Raw genomic sequence first — 12627 nt, 5'->3', positions numbered from 1 at the left:
CTAACTCTCTCGCAAAATAAAACAAAACCAACAACTCAATTGAACCGATTAATAGAAATACTCCTACATTTCACTTTTCTCATATATTTCATACATTACATTAGATGGATATCATATTCATAGAATACAATTGACTTTCAAGATATCTCGATGGTGAAATAATAAAGACGTACACAAAACTCGAAATATCATGCTAAAGAGAGTGGAAGTTTGAGTCATCTTCAAAACATAATATTGAGAATGCACATTAAATTGAAATAAGTTCAACAACGAACCATAAGATCTTAGCGATCTTCTCTATCTAATGAACACGAAGTCCACTTTGAAATCGTTTGCTCATACTTGCACTCGAGTATATCCTTCAATAGGAATCACATACACAAAAGTAAAGTGATACAATATAAACCTTTGGTAAAATTCCCATCATAACCCAACAGATGAAATACATTATATAATCCGTTTCAAGGATTGGAAACTTACTTGTTCCGTAAACTGATCTAAATTAAAGTAAATAGTTAAATTATATTAAACCCTAAACTCTAAACACCGAATCAAAATAAATCCACAACTAAAACGGTGGCTTTGAAAATAGAAGCTATCCTTAATTGCCATCATTTTCAAAGGGTCGTTTCTGCCTAATTGAAATGGAACCCTAAATTAATATCATTTCAATACTTAACATAGAAACCGAAGGGACCTAGGAGCCTAGGGCTATTCCCTTTCATACCTAATTTCTTCTTCTTCTTTGATCTCTTCCATCATGAATTTTTGTTTCTCTTTGGACGTAGGAATCTTTGAAGTTGGATTATGATTATGAATCTTTCTTAGCACATTTGCCTACGTGATTCTCTAGCAAAGTGACCATTAGGACCAAAAGCTAAACATTTCATAAACAGAACACAAAACTGATAATGTACTTGCAACTGCAGCCACAATCCCCTAAAAGAATACAGTACTAAGAAAACACATTACTTTGTATTGGAATCATCTTTAAACCGTGACTAATTGCTGTCCAGCTTCGGTCCTGAGTTCTTCTTTCATCTTTGCAATAAATTCATCAAACCTTTTGTTTAGATCTTCTGTACTCAAGACCCCATCTTCTTCTTCTTCCACAGTTATCTCCAAACCCCGTTTATTATCTTCTTCTTCCTCTACTATCTCAACGCTGTTTTTTATTGCCTCATCAACGGTGCTCTCCAAGGTAGCCTTGTCGTCCAACAATGGTGCTTTTGGCTCCAAATCAACTGACTGATCAGCTCGTGGAACATCTTCATAGCTATTGAAAGATGGATCATCATCATTGTACATAGATGAAGAACTGATTAGACCTGAGTATTTGGCAAGAAAAACAAGCAATCCATTGCAAACAAGGAATATGCAGTTTTTGTCTATGGCATGGCTAAACAACTGGAAAGGAAGTGAATCATGGAAGTTGAAGTTAAAGGAGTGGAGCAAAGAAGGCCAATATGAATAGGAAAAGAATAGGGAAAAGACTGAAACTGAAAGAAACAAATGAGTCAGTCTTCTATGAAACCGAGATTTCATAAACTGACTCAAAGATTGCTGCTTCCAATTTTCTGTTTGATCCATTTTGCCAAATTCTTGAATTTCTTTTGTTGTTTTTGAGTTGAAGCTGGGATGACTTATGATCAAATTCTTACATTTATATGTAAATTATTTTCAAAAAATCCAAATGCATTAATTTTATAGACTAATAGCTTATGTCATTATCTTATAATCGATGTTTCTGAAAATATTAATTGTAAGGGTTAATTTATGTAATACATGTGTTCACCATTTCTGCCACATTTCTTGGATTTCTTTTTCATGGAAAGGGTCTGTTCTCCTATGCCATTAATGCTTTACTTTTAGCTTTGTTTTGCTTTCTTATATTAGACTAACAGTACAAGTGTTGAATGAAGAGTTCAATGGTAAAAATCCGAGAAAAATAATCGTCCCCGGACCGGAAAAATTCGGATTAGCAGCTAGAGAAGCAGTTTCTGCTTCAGAAAAAAACTACAATTCAGTGTGTATATTATTGGTAAAATTTCATTTAATTCTCTGAAAAAGAAGGTACTAAAAATTCACATGTGAAATTTGATGTGCTCTAGAGGTTGACGTGAAAAGCTTTCTCGAGGCAAACGGAAACTATAATTGGCCCAGCCAAGTCTCCAGCAGCACAGCCTACAGGGAAAAATGCATAATTTAAAATGATGCTACTATAAGACAGTTAAACTTGTAAGCGAATTCGGGATATCGACAACAGTGGTAACTATTATCGATCTGTGTAGGTGAGTAACTTACCGATCCATTGACCGATTGAAGGACGGAGAAGTGTAGCACCGATCCCGGCTCCAATGGAAGCAAATATCAATGATGCTCCACACCTGATGATTATACCAGAAATCTTCTTTCCAAGAAGTTTAGCTTGTTTTTTTGTGTTGACCCCATCACCCTCTTCCGAGTCCTTTATGCGAGCAAAGAATTTGTAGATTTCAATACCAGTTTGAACAAGCCCCGCAGCCACAACTCCAAGAAGGTGGCCTGGATAAACATTGGGAAAACAGAAAAAGAAAGAGGTGTTACAAGGCTAAAGCAACTTCTTTACAATATAAGAGGACATATCGGTAATGGTATTGACCTCGGAAAGTTGTTCTGGTAACTCTGAAGAAGTACACTGTGGTAGGCAATCCTCTTTGGGACTTCCGGACAGCTGATTTCGGGACATCTGCTTTTGTTGTCAAACTCATGAGAAGCTTATAATAACTATCAGCAAGAAGTTTTCAAATAATGGCTTTGTGGAATTACAACAGTAGTCTGAGAAGTCAAAACATGATAAAGTTGAGCTATTACTTAAAACAGCAAAGGAATTCCTCAATTGTAGTCAATGTGCTTCAAATATGGAGACTCGATAATCTACGACAACAAAAAACTTACGACTGGAGCTTAGATTTGATGAACACCACTTAAAGAAGAATCATTCATATTCTTCATGCATAAAGTTGAATTTAATTATCATCTAAACTGTATAACTCCATATATGTATATGAACTTTAATTGCTTTTATTCATGAATTATACAAACAACTGGCTTTTGCTTAACTCTCGTTGAGAAAACATATAAGACGTCATAAGATACAAGCAATAAAGAGAGAAGCAGATGAACACTATCGAGCAATTGGCTCCGTGGCAGACTTCGGGATACCATAGAAAGAAGGCCAAAGGAAAGATCAAAAGAAAACAACACACCTCACGAACTATTTGCTTCATCGACTTTTTAAAGGGAACAATTAAATCCACACGTTGTTCTTCTGGATGGTCCTTCAGGAAGTCGTCGTCATCATCCTCGTCTACATTTGTAGCAGGCTCCAAAAGAGGCAAATAGAACATCAGAAACGACCTCAAAGTTGTCATAGCAAGTGGCCTCAACTCAAAGGCTGAATAAAGAGGCTTCAACTCAACCTTATACTCCTTTGCGGAGTCTTTAAGAGCATCATCCTTTAAGCTCTTAGCATTCTTAATGATATCTTCGGATACTTTGTTTATATTTGAAATATAATCTTCAGGCAATGCCGCAACAGCATCACAATGAGAAACCTTGGGATAACTGCAGCACAATCACTAGGCTATCGGTGTCAAATTCATGTGCGAAAATCTAGAAAATTTACTTCAACAATTTCCTAAATAATCAGAACATAGTGAACAGAACTAGCCGCCTATTACGGTAATAAAAACCAAATGTTGAAACTATCAAACCAGTCTAACATAAACCCTACTCCAAACCAATCAAAATCAGCACTTTTCATTTGTCAATACACAAGGCATACTGTTACTTGTACACACAGATGATGGCATGTACTTTCAGAAACATAATATACATATATACAAATGAAAATATGTATATGAAACCTAAAATAAAAGAAACACCCAACTGCCTAAATTCAGTAACTCATACACATACACATGATGACATGGACACTGATACAGTTGCCTAAATAACATCAAAAACCAAAATGTTCTGCATGTTGAAAATAAAACACTCACACAAACAACTTTTATTGAAACTTAAACAAATATTACAAGAGCACTCTCACTCAAAAACAAGAACTACAACTTACACTTATAGGACTTTGCTTCTTCACTCACTTAGAAGCTCTTAATTTTTCTTTATGCTTAAAACTAAAATGAGAAGGGGTATTTATACTGCTCAAGAACAATCCTACACCACACAAATAAACTAATTTAAACCATTACAAATTCAACAAATATCTAACTCTCACCTAACTAAATTGATGTAAGCAATGACATCATTACTTAAATGATGTAAGCAATGACATCTTTAATTAAATGATGTAAGTAATGACATCAATTTAGTTTGGGTTTGGGTTTAGGCTCCCATAATGGATCAAGTTTATGATCCAACACCCCCCCTTAAACTTGATCTCGTGACCCCTAGTAGGTTCCTTAATCTTAAGAAGTCTTCGCTGGTCAGTGGCTTGGTAAAAATATCAGCAACTTGATCTTGTGACTTCACGTATTCAACTTCCACATCTTTTCTTGCAACACACTCCCTTATATAGTGGTAGCGAATATCAATGTGCTTGCTTCGATCATGGAATACTGGATTCTTCGCTAAGGCAACGGCTGACTTGTTGTCGACACAAACCTTGGTAGGCTCTTCTTGTATCAAACCTATCTCCTTCAATAGATTTCTAAGCCAAATTGCATGACAAACGCATGAGGTAGCAGCAACATATTCCGCTTCACAAGTGGACAATGTGACAATCGGTTGTTTCTTTGACATCCATGTGAACGCAATATCTCCCATGAAAAATACGAATCCAGTAGTGCTCCTTCGATTATCTATGTCTCCACCCCAATCACTGTCACTATATCCAACAAGCTTGTAATCGTTAGAAGCTGAATAGAACAAGCCAAAGTCAATTGTACCTTTCAGATAGCGAAGAATTCTCTTTGTGGCTTTAAAAGGGTGGTTGTTGGAGATTCCATATAGCGACTAACCAATCCAACTGTGTGAAGAATATCAGGTCTCGTGCAAGTTAGATAGCATAGACTTCCTACCAAACTTTTGAAGAATGTTGGATCTACACTTTCGCCTTCTTCATGTTTGGTCATCTTGATCCCGTATTCTGCCGCGATGTGCTTATTGGCTTACAGTTCTCCATCTTGAACTTCTTCAGTATCTCCTTTGCATAGCTTTCCTATGAAATGAAAATTCTATCATTTTGTTACTTAACTTCAATGCCAAGGTAGTACGCCATGAGCCCCATGTCTGCCATCTCGAATTCTTTCATCATCACATCCTTGAATTCATTAAACATGCTTGGGTTTCTTCCAGTGAAGATCAAATCGTCCACATAGAGACACACGATCAAAATATCTTCATCTTTGATCTTGATATATAGAGCATGCTCGTAGGGACATTTGTTGAAGCCATTATCTTGGAAGTACTTGTCGATTCGGCTATTCCATGCCCTTGGTGCTTGTTTTAGCCCGTAAAGAGCCTTCTTCAACTTCAACACCTTGTCTTCGTTCCCTTTGACTTCATAGCATGATGGTTGCTGAATGTAAACTTCCTCTTCAAGAACTCCATTTAGGAAGGCATACTTTACATCAATCTGTTGTATCTTCCACTTGTTTTGAGCTGCCAAAGAAATGATTAGTCTGATAGTCTCCAATCGAGCAACAGGAGCAAATACCACATCATAGTCAATTCCAGCCTTTTGACTATAGCCTTTAGCAACTAGCCTCGCCTTGTGCCTTTCAATCTCTCCTTTGGCGTTTTGCTTTGTTTTGTACACCCATTTGACACCTATCGCCTTATGTCCCTTGGGAAGTGAGGTAAGTTCCCATGTGTCATTCTTCTCGATGGCCTTGATTTCTTCATCCATCGCATCTCTCCATTTCTTTTCTTGTACCGCTTCTTGAAAACTCACTGGTTCACAATCGGCAAACAGACAAAATAATGTAAGATTATCTTGTCGTTCAGTTACCTCATAGAGATCTCTAAGGCTTCTTGTGCGTTGCACAACTCTTTCACTTTGACTCCCACTTGACGATGACGAAGGTGATGAGTCTCCTTGAGTGGTTGATGTTGGTGAAGTGGGTGGAGTTGCAAGCTCTTGTTGAGATTCATCTAGTTGTTCCCTCATTGTATGCTCATCTTCTTCAAACTGAGGAAAGAAATTGAAGTCATCTGTATGAGAGTTAAAATCCATTCTCCTTCTTCGTTGAATACCACATCTCGACTAATCACAAACTTCTTATTGTTTGGATTGTACAACTTGTAGCCCTTCGAATTAGCATCATAGCCGATGAAGATAAAACTCTCGCTTTTATCATCAAGCTTCGTTCTTCTCTCGTCTGGTACGTGAACATGTGCTATACTTCCAAAAGTTCTCAAATGGGAAATGCCAAGCTTTCTTCCACTCCATGCTTCTTGCGGTTGTCTTTCCCCATACACTTCTTGTTGGAGATCGGTTTGTCAAGTAGACTGCACACGCTACTGCCTCAGCCCAAAATTCCTTAGGTAGTTTCTTGCTTTTGAGCATGCTTCGTGCCATGTCGAGGATTGTTCTGTTATTTCTTTCTGCCACACCATTTTGCTAGGGGAATCTAGGAACTGTCATTGGTCGACAAATTCCATTTGCTTCACAGAACTCTTGAAATTCCCTGGAAGTAAATTCTCCACCTCAATCAGATCTCATGGCTTTGATCTTTCTACCGCTTTCTCTCTTCACTGCTTCTTTGAACTTCTTGAAGACTTCAAAAACTTCTGACCTCTGTTTCAAGAAATATACCCAGGTTTTTCTTGAAAAATCATCAATGAAGAGAAGAAAATAGTTACTGTTACCGAGAGAGCTCGGCTTGATCGGTCCACACACATCGGTATGGATGAGCTCAAGTGGCTTCTTGGCTCTTGTCTCTGACTCCTTTGGAAAGCTTTTCCTTAATTGTTTCCCAGCTAGACACCCTTCACAAAGCTGGTCAGGATGGTTGATGCGAGGTAGTCCCTTCACCATCTCCTTCTTAGATAGCAGCTCTAGACCTCCAAAATTGAGATGCCCAAAATCGAATATGCCAAAGCCATGATGCATCTTTATAGCAAGCTTTCAGGCACTTTGCAACATCATTTTGTATGTTGATCAAGAACATTATATTCTTTGACATCGGCACTTTAGCAATGAAGTTATTCTTATCATCTTTTATAGAAAGATTATAATTATTCATGTGAATATCATAACCTTTCTCTACCAGTTGCCCTAAACTTAAGATGTTACTTTTCATATTGGGCACATAGTAGACATTTGAAATAAATTGATGCCTCCCATCTTTCAAACGGATAAGAATGTTACCTCTCCCTTTCACTGCTATTGTGGAATCATCTCCAAACGAAACATTTCCGCTTACTGGCTCGTCTAGCTCCACGAACATGTCTTTCCTTCCACACATGTGATTGCTTGCACCACTGTCAAGATACCAGGAATTTGCTTGGCCACCATCAGTTTCCTTTCGTGCTAGAAGAAGAGTTTCTTTGCCATCTGTCTTTTCCTCCACGTAGTTAGCATTCTCCTCAATTTTTTTGTTGGGAGCTCTACATTCTGAAGCATAATGCCCAAACTTTTGACAATTATAACATCGAACTTGAGATTTGTCATGCCTTGAGTTCGGATTGATTCTTCAATGGCCTCGTGTTGAGCTTTCTCCTTTCTCATAGTTGTTGTTGGAATTGTTGTTGTTGTAATTACAGCCTTGTCCACGACCTCGACTTCCGCCTCGTCCATGTCCTCTACCTCTGCCTTGACCACGTTGGTTTCTATCATTGCGTTGACTTTCATGCATATCTTTGAGTTGCAGCTTGAGGAGTTGCTCAGTAAACTCATGCTTCTTCTTATGCTTCTCTTCGTATGCTTACAATGATCCTTGGAGTTGCTCGATCGTCATTTCTTCTAAGTCTTTAGTTTCTTCAATCGTCACGACGATGTGCTCAAATTTGGGATCCAACGAACAGAGTATCTTCTCTATTATCCCACATCTAACTTTTCACCATTTCTTTTTAATTGATTAGAAACAGCTACTACTCTTGAGAAATAATCTGAAATAGACTCAAATGCTTTCATGTTTAAGGATTCGAACTCACCTCTTAATGTTTGGAGACGAACCTTCTTCACTTGCTCGGATCCTTTGTAAGAGGTTTGCAGCTTCTCCCACGCTTCCTTGCTAGAGCTTGCACTTGAAATCTTTTCAAAACCATCATCATCTAATGCTTGATAGATGAGGTAGAGAGCCTTCTTGTCTCTCTTTCTTGAATCCTTCAAAGTTGTATTTGATGGTGTAAGAGTAGCAAAAACATCATCATCCGCAGGCTCGTTGTAGCCTTTCTCTATGATATCCAACACATCTTGTGATCCAAGAAGTGCCTTCATTTTGATACTCCAATTGTCGTAGTTGTTGTTGTTGAGTGTCGGAACTTGGAATGGTGCCAACCATTTGCCATTCTCAATATAGATTTTGTAATCCGATTGCACGGATGAATCCGGAACGCTGAAAAAAACTTTGGAGGGACTTGGACAACTCGGTCAAGGGCTCCAACTCGGCTGACTCGGCTCAACTCGGTGAGTCAACTCGATTTTCTGGCAACAGTCTTCTGGCGGTGCGTCAGAACTCAGATTGAGAAAATTCTGGCGGCGTCGGATTCTTCTCGTCGAGACCTTCGATCTTTCCAACTCGCTCTGATGCCACTTTGTTGGAAATAAAACACTCACACAAACAACTTTTATTGAAACTCAAACAAATATTACAAGAGCACTCTCACTCAAAAACAAGAACTACAACTTACTCTTATATGACTTTGCTTCTTCACTCACTTAGAAGCTCTTAATTTTTCTTGATGCTTAAAACTAAAATGGGAAGGTGTATTTATACTACTCAAAAACAATCCTACACCACACAAATAAACTAATTTAAACCATTGCAAATTCAACAAATATCTAACTCTCACCTAACTAAATTGATGTAAGCAATGACATCATTACTTAAATGATGTAAACATTTAATTAATATGTAATTAATCATTTTAGTTTGGGTTTGGGTTTAGGCTCCCATAATGGATCAAGTTTATGATCCAACACTGCTAATGGCCACTGTCTACGAAGCAAATAAATAACAAACGAAGTAAACAAATACATGGATATAATAAACATACCCAAAAAGGAACCTGGAGGCAAAAGGGGTTCCAGCAGCGACGGTAGCGGCGACTGATGCAGCGAAAGCTGAGGCAAAGAAGGACCCAGAAGAGTGGAAGCTTTGTTGAGAGCAAAAGCTTGGGTTTTTACGGTATAGATCTAGCAATATAGTTATCCCCGCCACATTTGTTGTTCTTCAGCCAAAAACGATGAACAAAAGAGAGCTTTGGTTTATATCACTACCATAATGATTATCAGCTCCAGCTTTTCTACCGTTTGGTTTTCTTAGGAAAAATCTAGGCTTTTAAGGGCTTTTTAGCTTTTGATTGGAAAATTTAAAGTGTTAATCCAATTTTTGTAAGAATAGGGAATTTTTTAAAGTTTTTATATATTTTTTTTTATTATTGTAGGATATAATTTAAAATTAATCATTAAATTATTTTATAATAAATTTTAATATTAAATATTTAAAAATTAATTTTTATTGAAATAATATGACATACTAAAATTAATAAATAATATATTATTTAATTCTGTAATTATAATTAAAATTTCATTTTACAGTCTTATAAAATTCTTAATCTCATCCAAACAATTAATTTAAGATAAATTGAATTATAGTAAACTTGTAATGAATTCTTCAAATATATTGATTAACAAATGAGAATTTCGTAACTAATCATTAGATATGATGCAAGTTACAATAATATAATATTTTTTTCTTGATTTGAATGGAATTAAATTATTTATAAAATTATTTTAAAAATAAAATATTATAAACACGTATGATATTAAATAAATCTCAAAATTATTGAATATTTGAAAGAAAATAATTCTTTCACTAATTTATTTTCTCTGCCCCTTTAACTATCTAAACACATTTAATTCTTAACAATCTATGCAGACTTCGAAATTTCACCCCGTATTGTTAATTTTTCATTACTAAAGCAATATTTTTAAAAACAAAATTATTTTCAGAGAATTATTTTATCTCAAATATTTAGAATATTAATTTAAATCGACTAACTAAGAAATCAAATATTAATTATTATATAAAATATTAATATTCTTAAGTTGCCAAACAAACAGAAAAGGCTTTTAAACTTCTTCCGGAAAGCCAAATCTTTGCATCCAAACAGAGATCTTCTTCCCACACAAACCAATTTAAAATCCCGCTACAAAATAAAAACCCCAAAATCCACTGGGTTCGAATATTATCCCTCAAGTTTCATCCTTTTAGAAATCAAGGATTTTTATTTGAATTCGGGTTTTGATTTTGCCCAAAATAGCTGAAAAAGAAAATGAATTTGGGGGATTTACACAGGGTGTGGGAAATCAAAACATTGAAAAGGAAACCTGGAGAAGAAGAAGCCAAAAAATTCTTACAGAAAATCGCCAAACAAGTTCAACCCATTATGTGTAAGCATAAATGGAGAGTCAAGCTCCTCTCAGAATTCTGGTACCTTTTTTAAAAAATTATTCATTTTTTCTTTTATTTTGTTAAAGGAAAGGATTTTTCTTTCTTTCAATACGATGATTTTTTTTTCTTATTTATAGTCCGAACAATCCCCGTTTGCTAGGGTTGAATGTGGGAGGTGGCATCCATGTGAAGTTAAGGCTGAGGAGACCGAACAGGGATTGGGATTTTTATCCCTTTGATCAAGTTCTCGATACAATGCTTCATGAGCTTTGCCATAATGTTCATGGTCCACATAATTCTAGTTTTTACAAGCTTTGGGATGAACTTAGAAAGGTCCATTCCATTCTTTTAGATAGTCCTTAATCATCATTTTCCAGTGCCAAATGCTGTTTTATGGATGGTTCCTGTGAATCTTGTCTAGTAAGTTTCATGTTAAGACTTGTCTAAGTTCGTGCTATTGCGTTAGAACCATAGAAAGCTAAATGAGAGATTCTGGCTTAAGAAAGTAATTATTAAGTGTCTATAGTTATGAAAGTAGTTTGGAAAATTTATATTTTAGTAGGGCAGCTTGCTATTCTTTTATGTATTTGCATATTTTTCCTTGTTATATCGATGCAGGAATGTGAGGAGCTCATGTCAAAAGGAATAACTGGCACAGGGGAGGGGTTTGATCTTCCTGGAAGGCGCTTGGGTGGATTTTCCCGACAACCTCCACTCTCTTCTCTTCGCCAGACTGCATTAGCTGCAGCAGAGAACAGAGCACGCTTGGGGTCTCTATTACCTTCTGGACCTAAACGTCTTGGTGGTGACAGCACCATTAAGAATGCACTTAGTCCTGTACAAGCAGCTGCAATGGCTGCCGAAAGGAGATTGCAAGATGATATCTGGTGCGGTTCTCATTGTTCCGAGATTGCTGAGGATGATGGAAGTGCTGATACTTTGCAGGATCATTTGGACACGGATCAAAGAGCAGAGAGATCGAGTGTGAAAGATGTTTCCAGCGGACATCCTTTTGGTGGAAATTCTCATAAACGAAGCCATGGGCAAGATAAACCAAAATCCAACTTTGTGGATTTAACTATATCTCCAGTATCTGGGTCTGCTGTTAATCAAGATGACAAATCTCTTAAACGAAGCTGTAAATCCAATAACCTTATACCTTCAAGTTCCTCGTCGTTTGTCCCCGTGCTTAATGATGATTCTCCAGAAAAGCAAGGTGAAACTTCAATGTGGGAGTGCAAATCATGTACTTTACTGAATCCTGTAAGTGTTTCATCTATCAATATCACTTCGTTCATATACTTTGCGTAATGATGATTCTCATAGGAACGTGCTTTGCACATCCTTGGTGTTAAAATGTTGCAGCCATTAGCCCCAATATGTGAGGCTTGCTTCACCGAAAGGCCCCGAGACATCGGCACCAAGTGCAAATTTTGGTCCTGCAAGTTTTGCACCTTGGAGAACTGCGTGAAACTGGATAAATGCTCGGCATGTGATCAATGGAGATATTCACATGGCCCTCCTATATCGACTCCAGCTCCCAATGCTGGCACATGAGAAGTAATATTTCATCAACATCAATGCCAATTTTCTTCATTTTTATCCAAGTCAGTTCATTTGGAACATTTTCAACTGTTTTTGTGGTTGCTTTTTGCAATGCTTTATGTTCTGTTCACCAGTTTAGAGTGGCAGGGGGCATTTTACATAGTCTAACGATACTGTAATCATTTCGTAATCGAATCAAAAGTTTAATGATTATTTTATAATTTTTGAAATATCAACGAGGAAAAATTTATTTCAGCTTATTTTGTCACTAACATTGTACTTTATAAAAATAAATATATTTTATATTCTTAAATAATAATTTCAAACTGGTTTTTATAACAAACCACTTCATTTAAAAGTCAACTTGGATGAATAATTCTTAGACAAATCAAACATATCCCAATGATGTGTACATTTCATTTAAACAAGAGAAAATAATCTCAGTGACCAAAAATAC

General features: G+C 36.5%; 3 protein-coding genes across 3 annotated transcripts; 1 reads left to right on the top strand and 2 right to left on the bottom strand.

Annotated features, from left to right (window-relative positions):
- Positions 1-990: 990 nt before the first annotated feature.
- LOC120161439 lies at positions 991-1590 on the bottom strand. The gene has a single exon (XM_039171689.1). The coding sequence runs from the start codon at positions 1588-1590 to the stop codon at positions 991-993; it is 600 nt and encodes a 199-aa protein (XP_039027620.1).
- Positions 1591-1924: 334 nt separating this feature from the next.
- On the bottom strand, positions 1925-10086 carry LOC120161438. Its single transcript, XM_039171688.1, has 6 exons — positions 10083-10086; positions 9226-9364; positions 3085-3606; positions 2642-2766; positions 2305-2544; positions 1925-2184 (listed from the first exon to the last, which is right to left on the bottom strand). The coding sequence occupies exons 1-6, from the start codon at positions 10084-10086 to the stop codon at positions 2108-2110; spliced, it is 1107 nt and encodes a 368-aa protein (XP_039027619.1). The 3' UTR covers positions 1925-2107.
- A 201-nt stretch (positions 10087-10287) lies between these two features.
- Positions 10288-12309, top strand: LOC120161559 (DNA-dependent metalloprotease WSS1-like). Its single transcript, XM_039171784.1, has 4 exons — positions 10288-10664; positions 10763-10958; positions 11244-11888; positions 11991-12309. The coding sequence occupies exons 1-4, from the start codon at positions 10507-10509 to the stop codon at positions 12180-12182; spliced, it is 1191 nt and encodes a 396-aa protein (XP_039027715.1). The 5' UTR covers positions 10288-10506; the 3' UTR covers positions 12183-12309.
- The last annotated feature ends 318 nt before the right edge of the window (positions 12310-12627 follow it).

Source organism: Hibiscus syriacus, unplaced genomic scaffold, assembly GCF_006381635.1.
Source record: "Hibiscus syriacus cultivar Baekdansim isolate YM2019G1 unplaced genomic scaffold, ASM638163v2 tig00111402_pilon, whole genome shotgun sequence".
Classification (NCBI taxonomy): domain Eukaryota; kingdom Viridiplantae; phylum Streptophyta; class Magnoliopsida; order Malvales; family Malvaceae; genus Hibiscus; species Hibiscus syriacus.
Note: the sequence above shows the minus strand (reverse complement) of the source record. Positions and strands in the feature narration are given on the sequence as shown.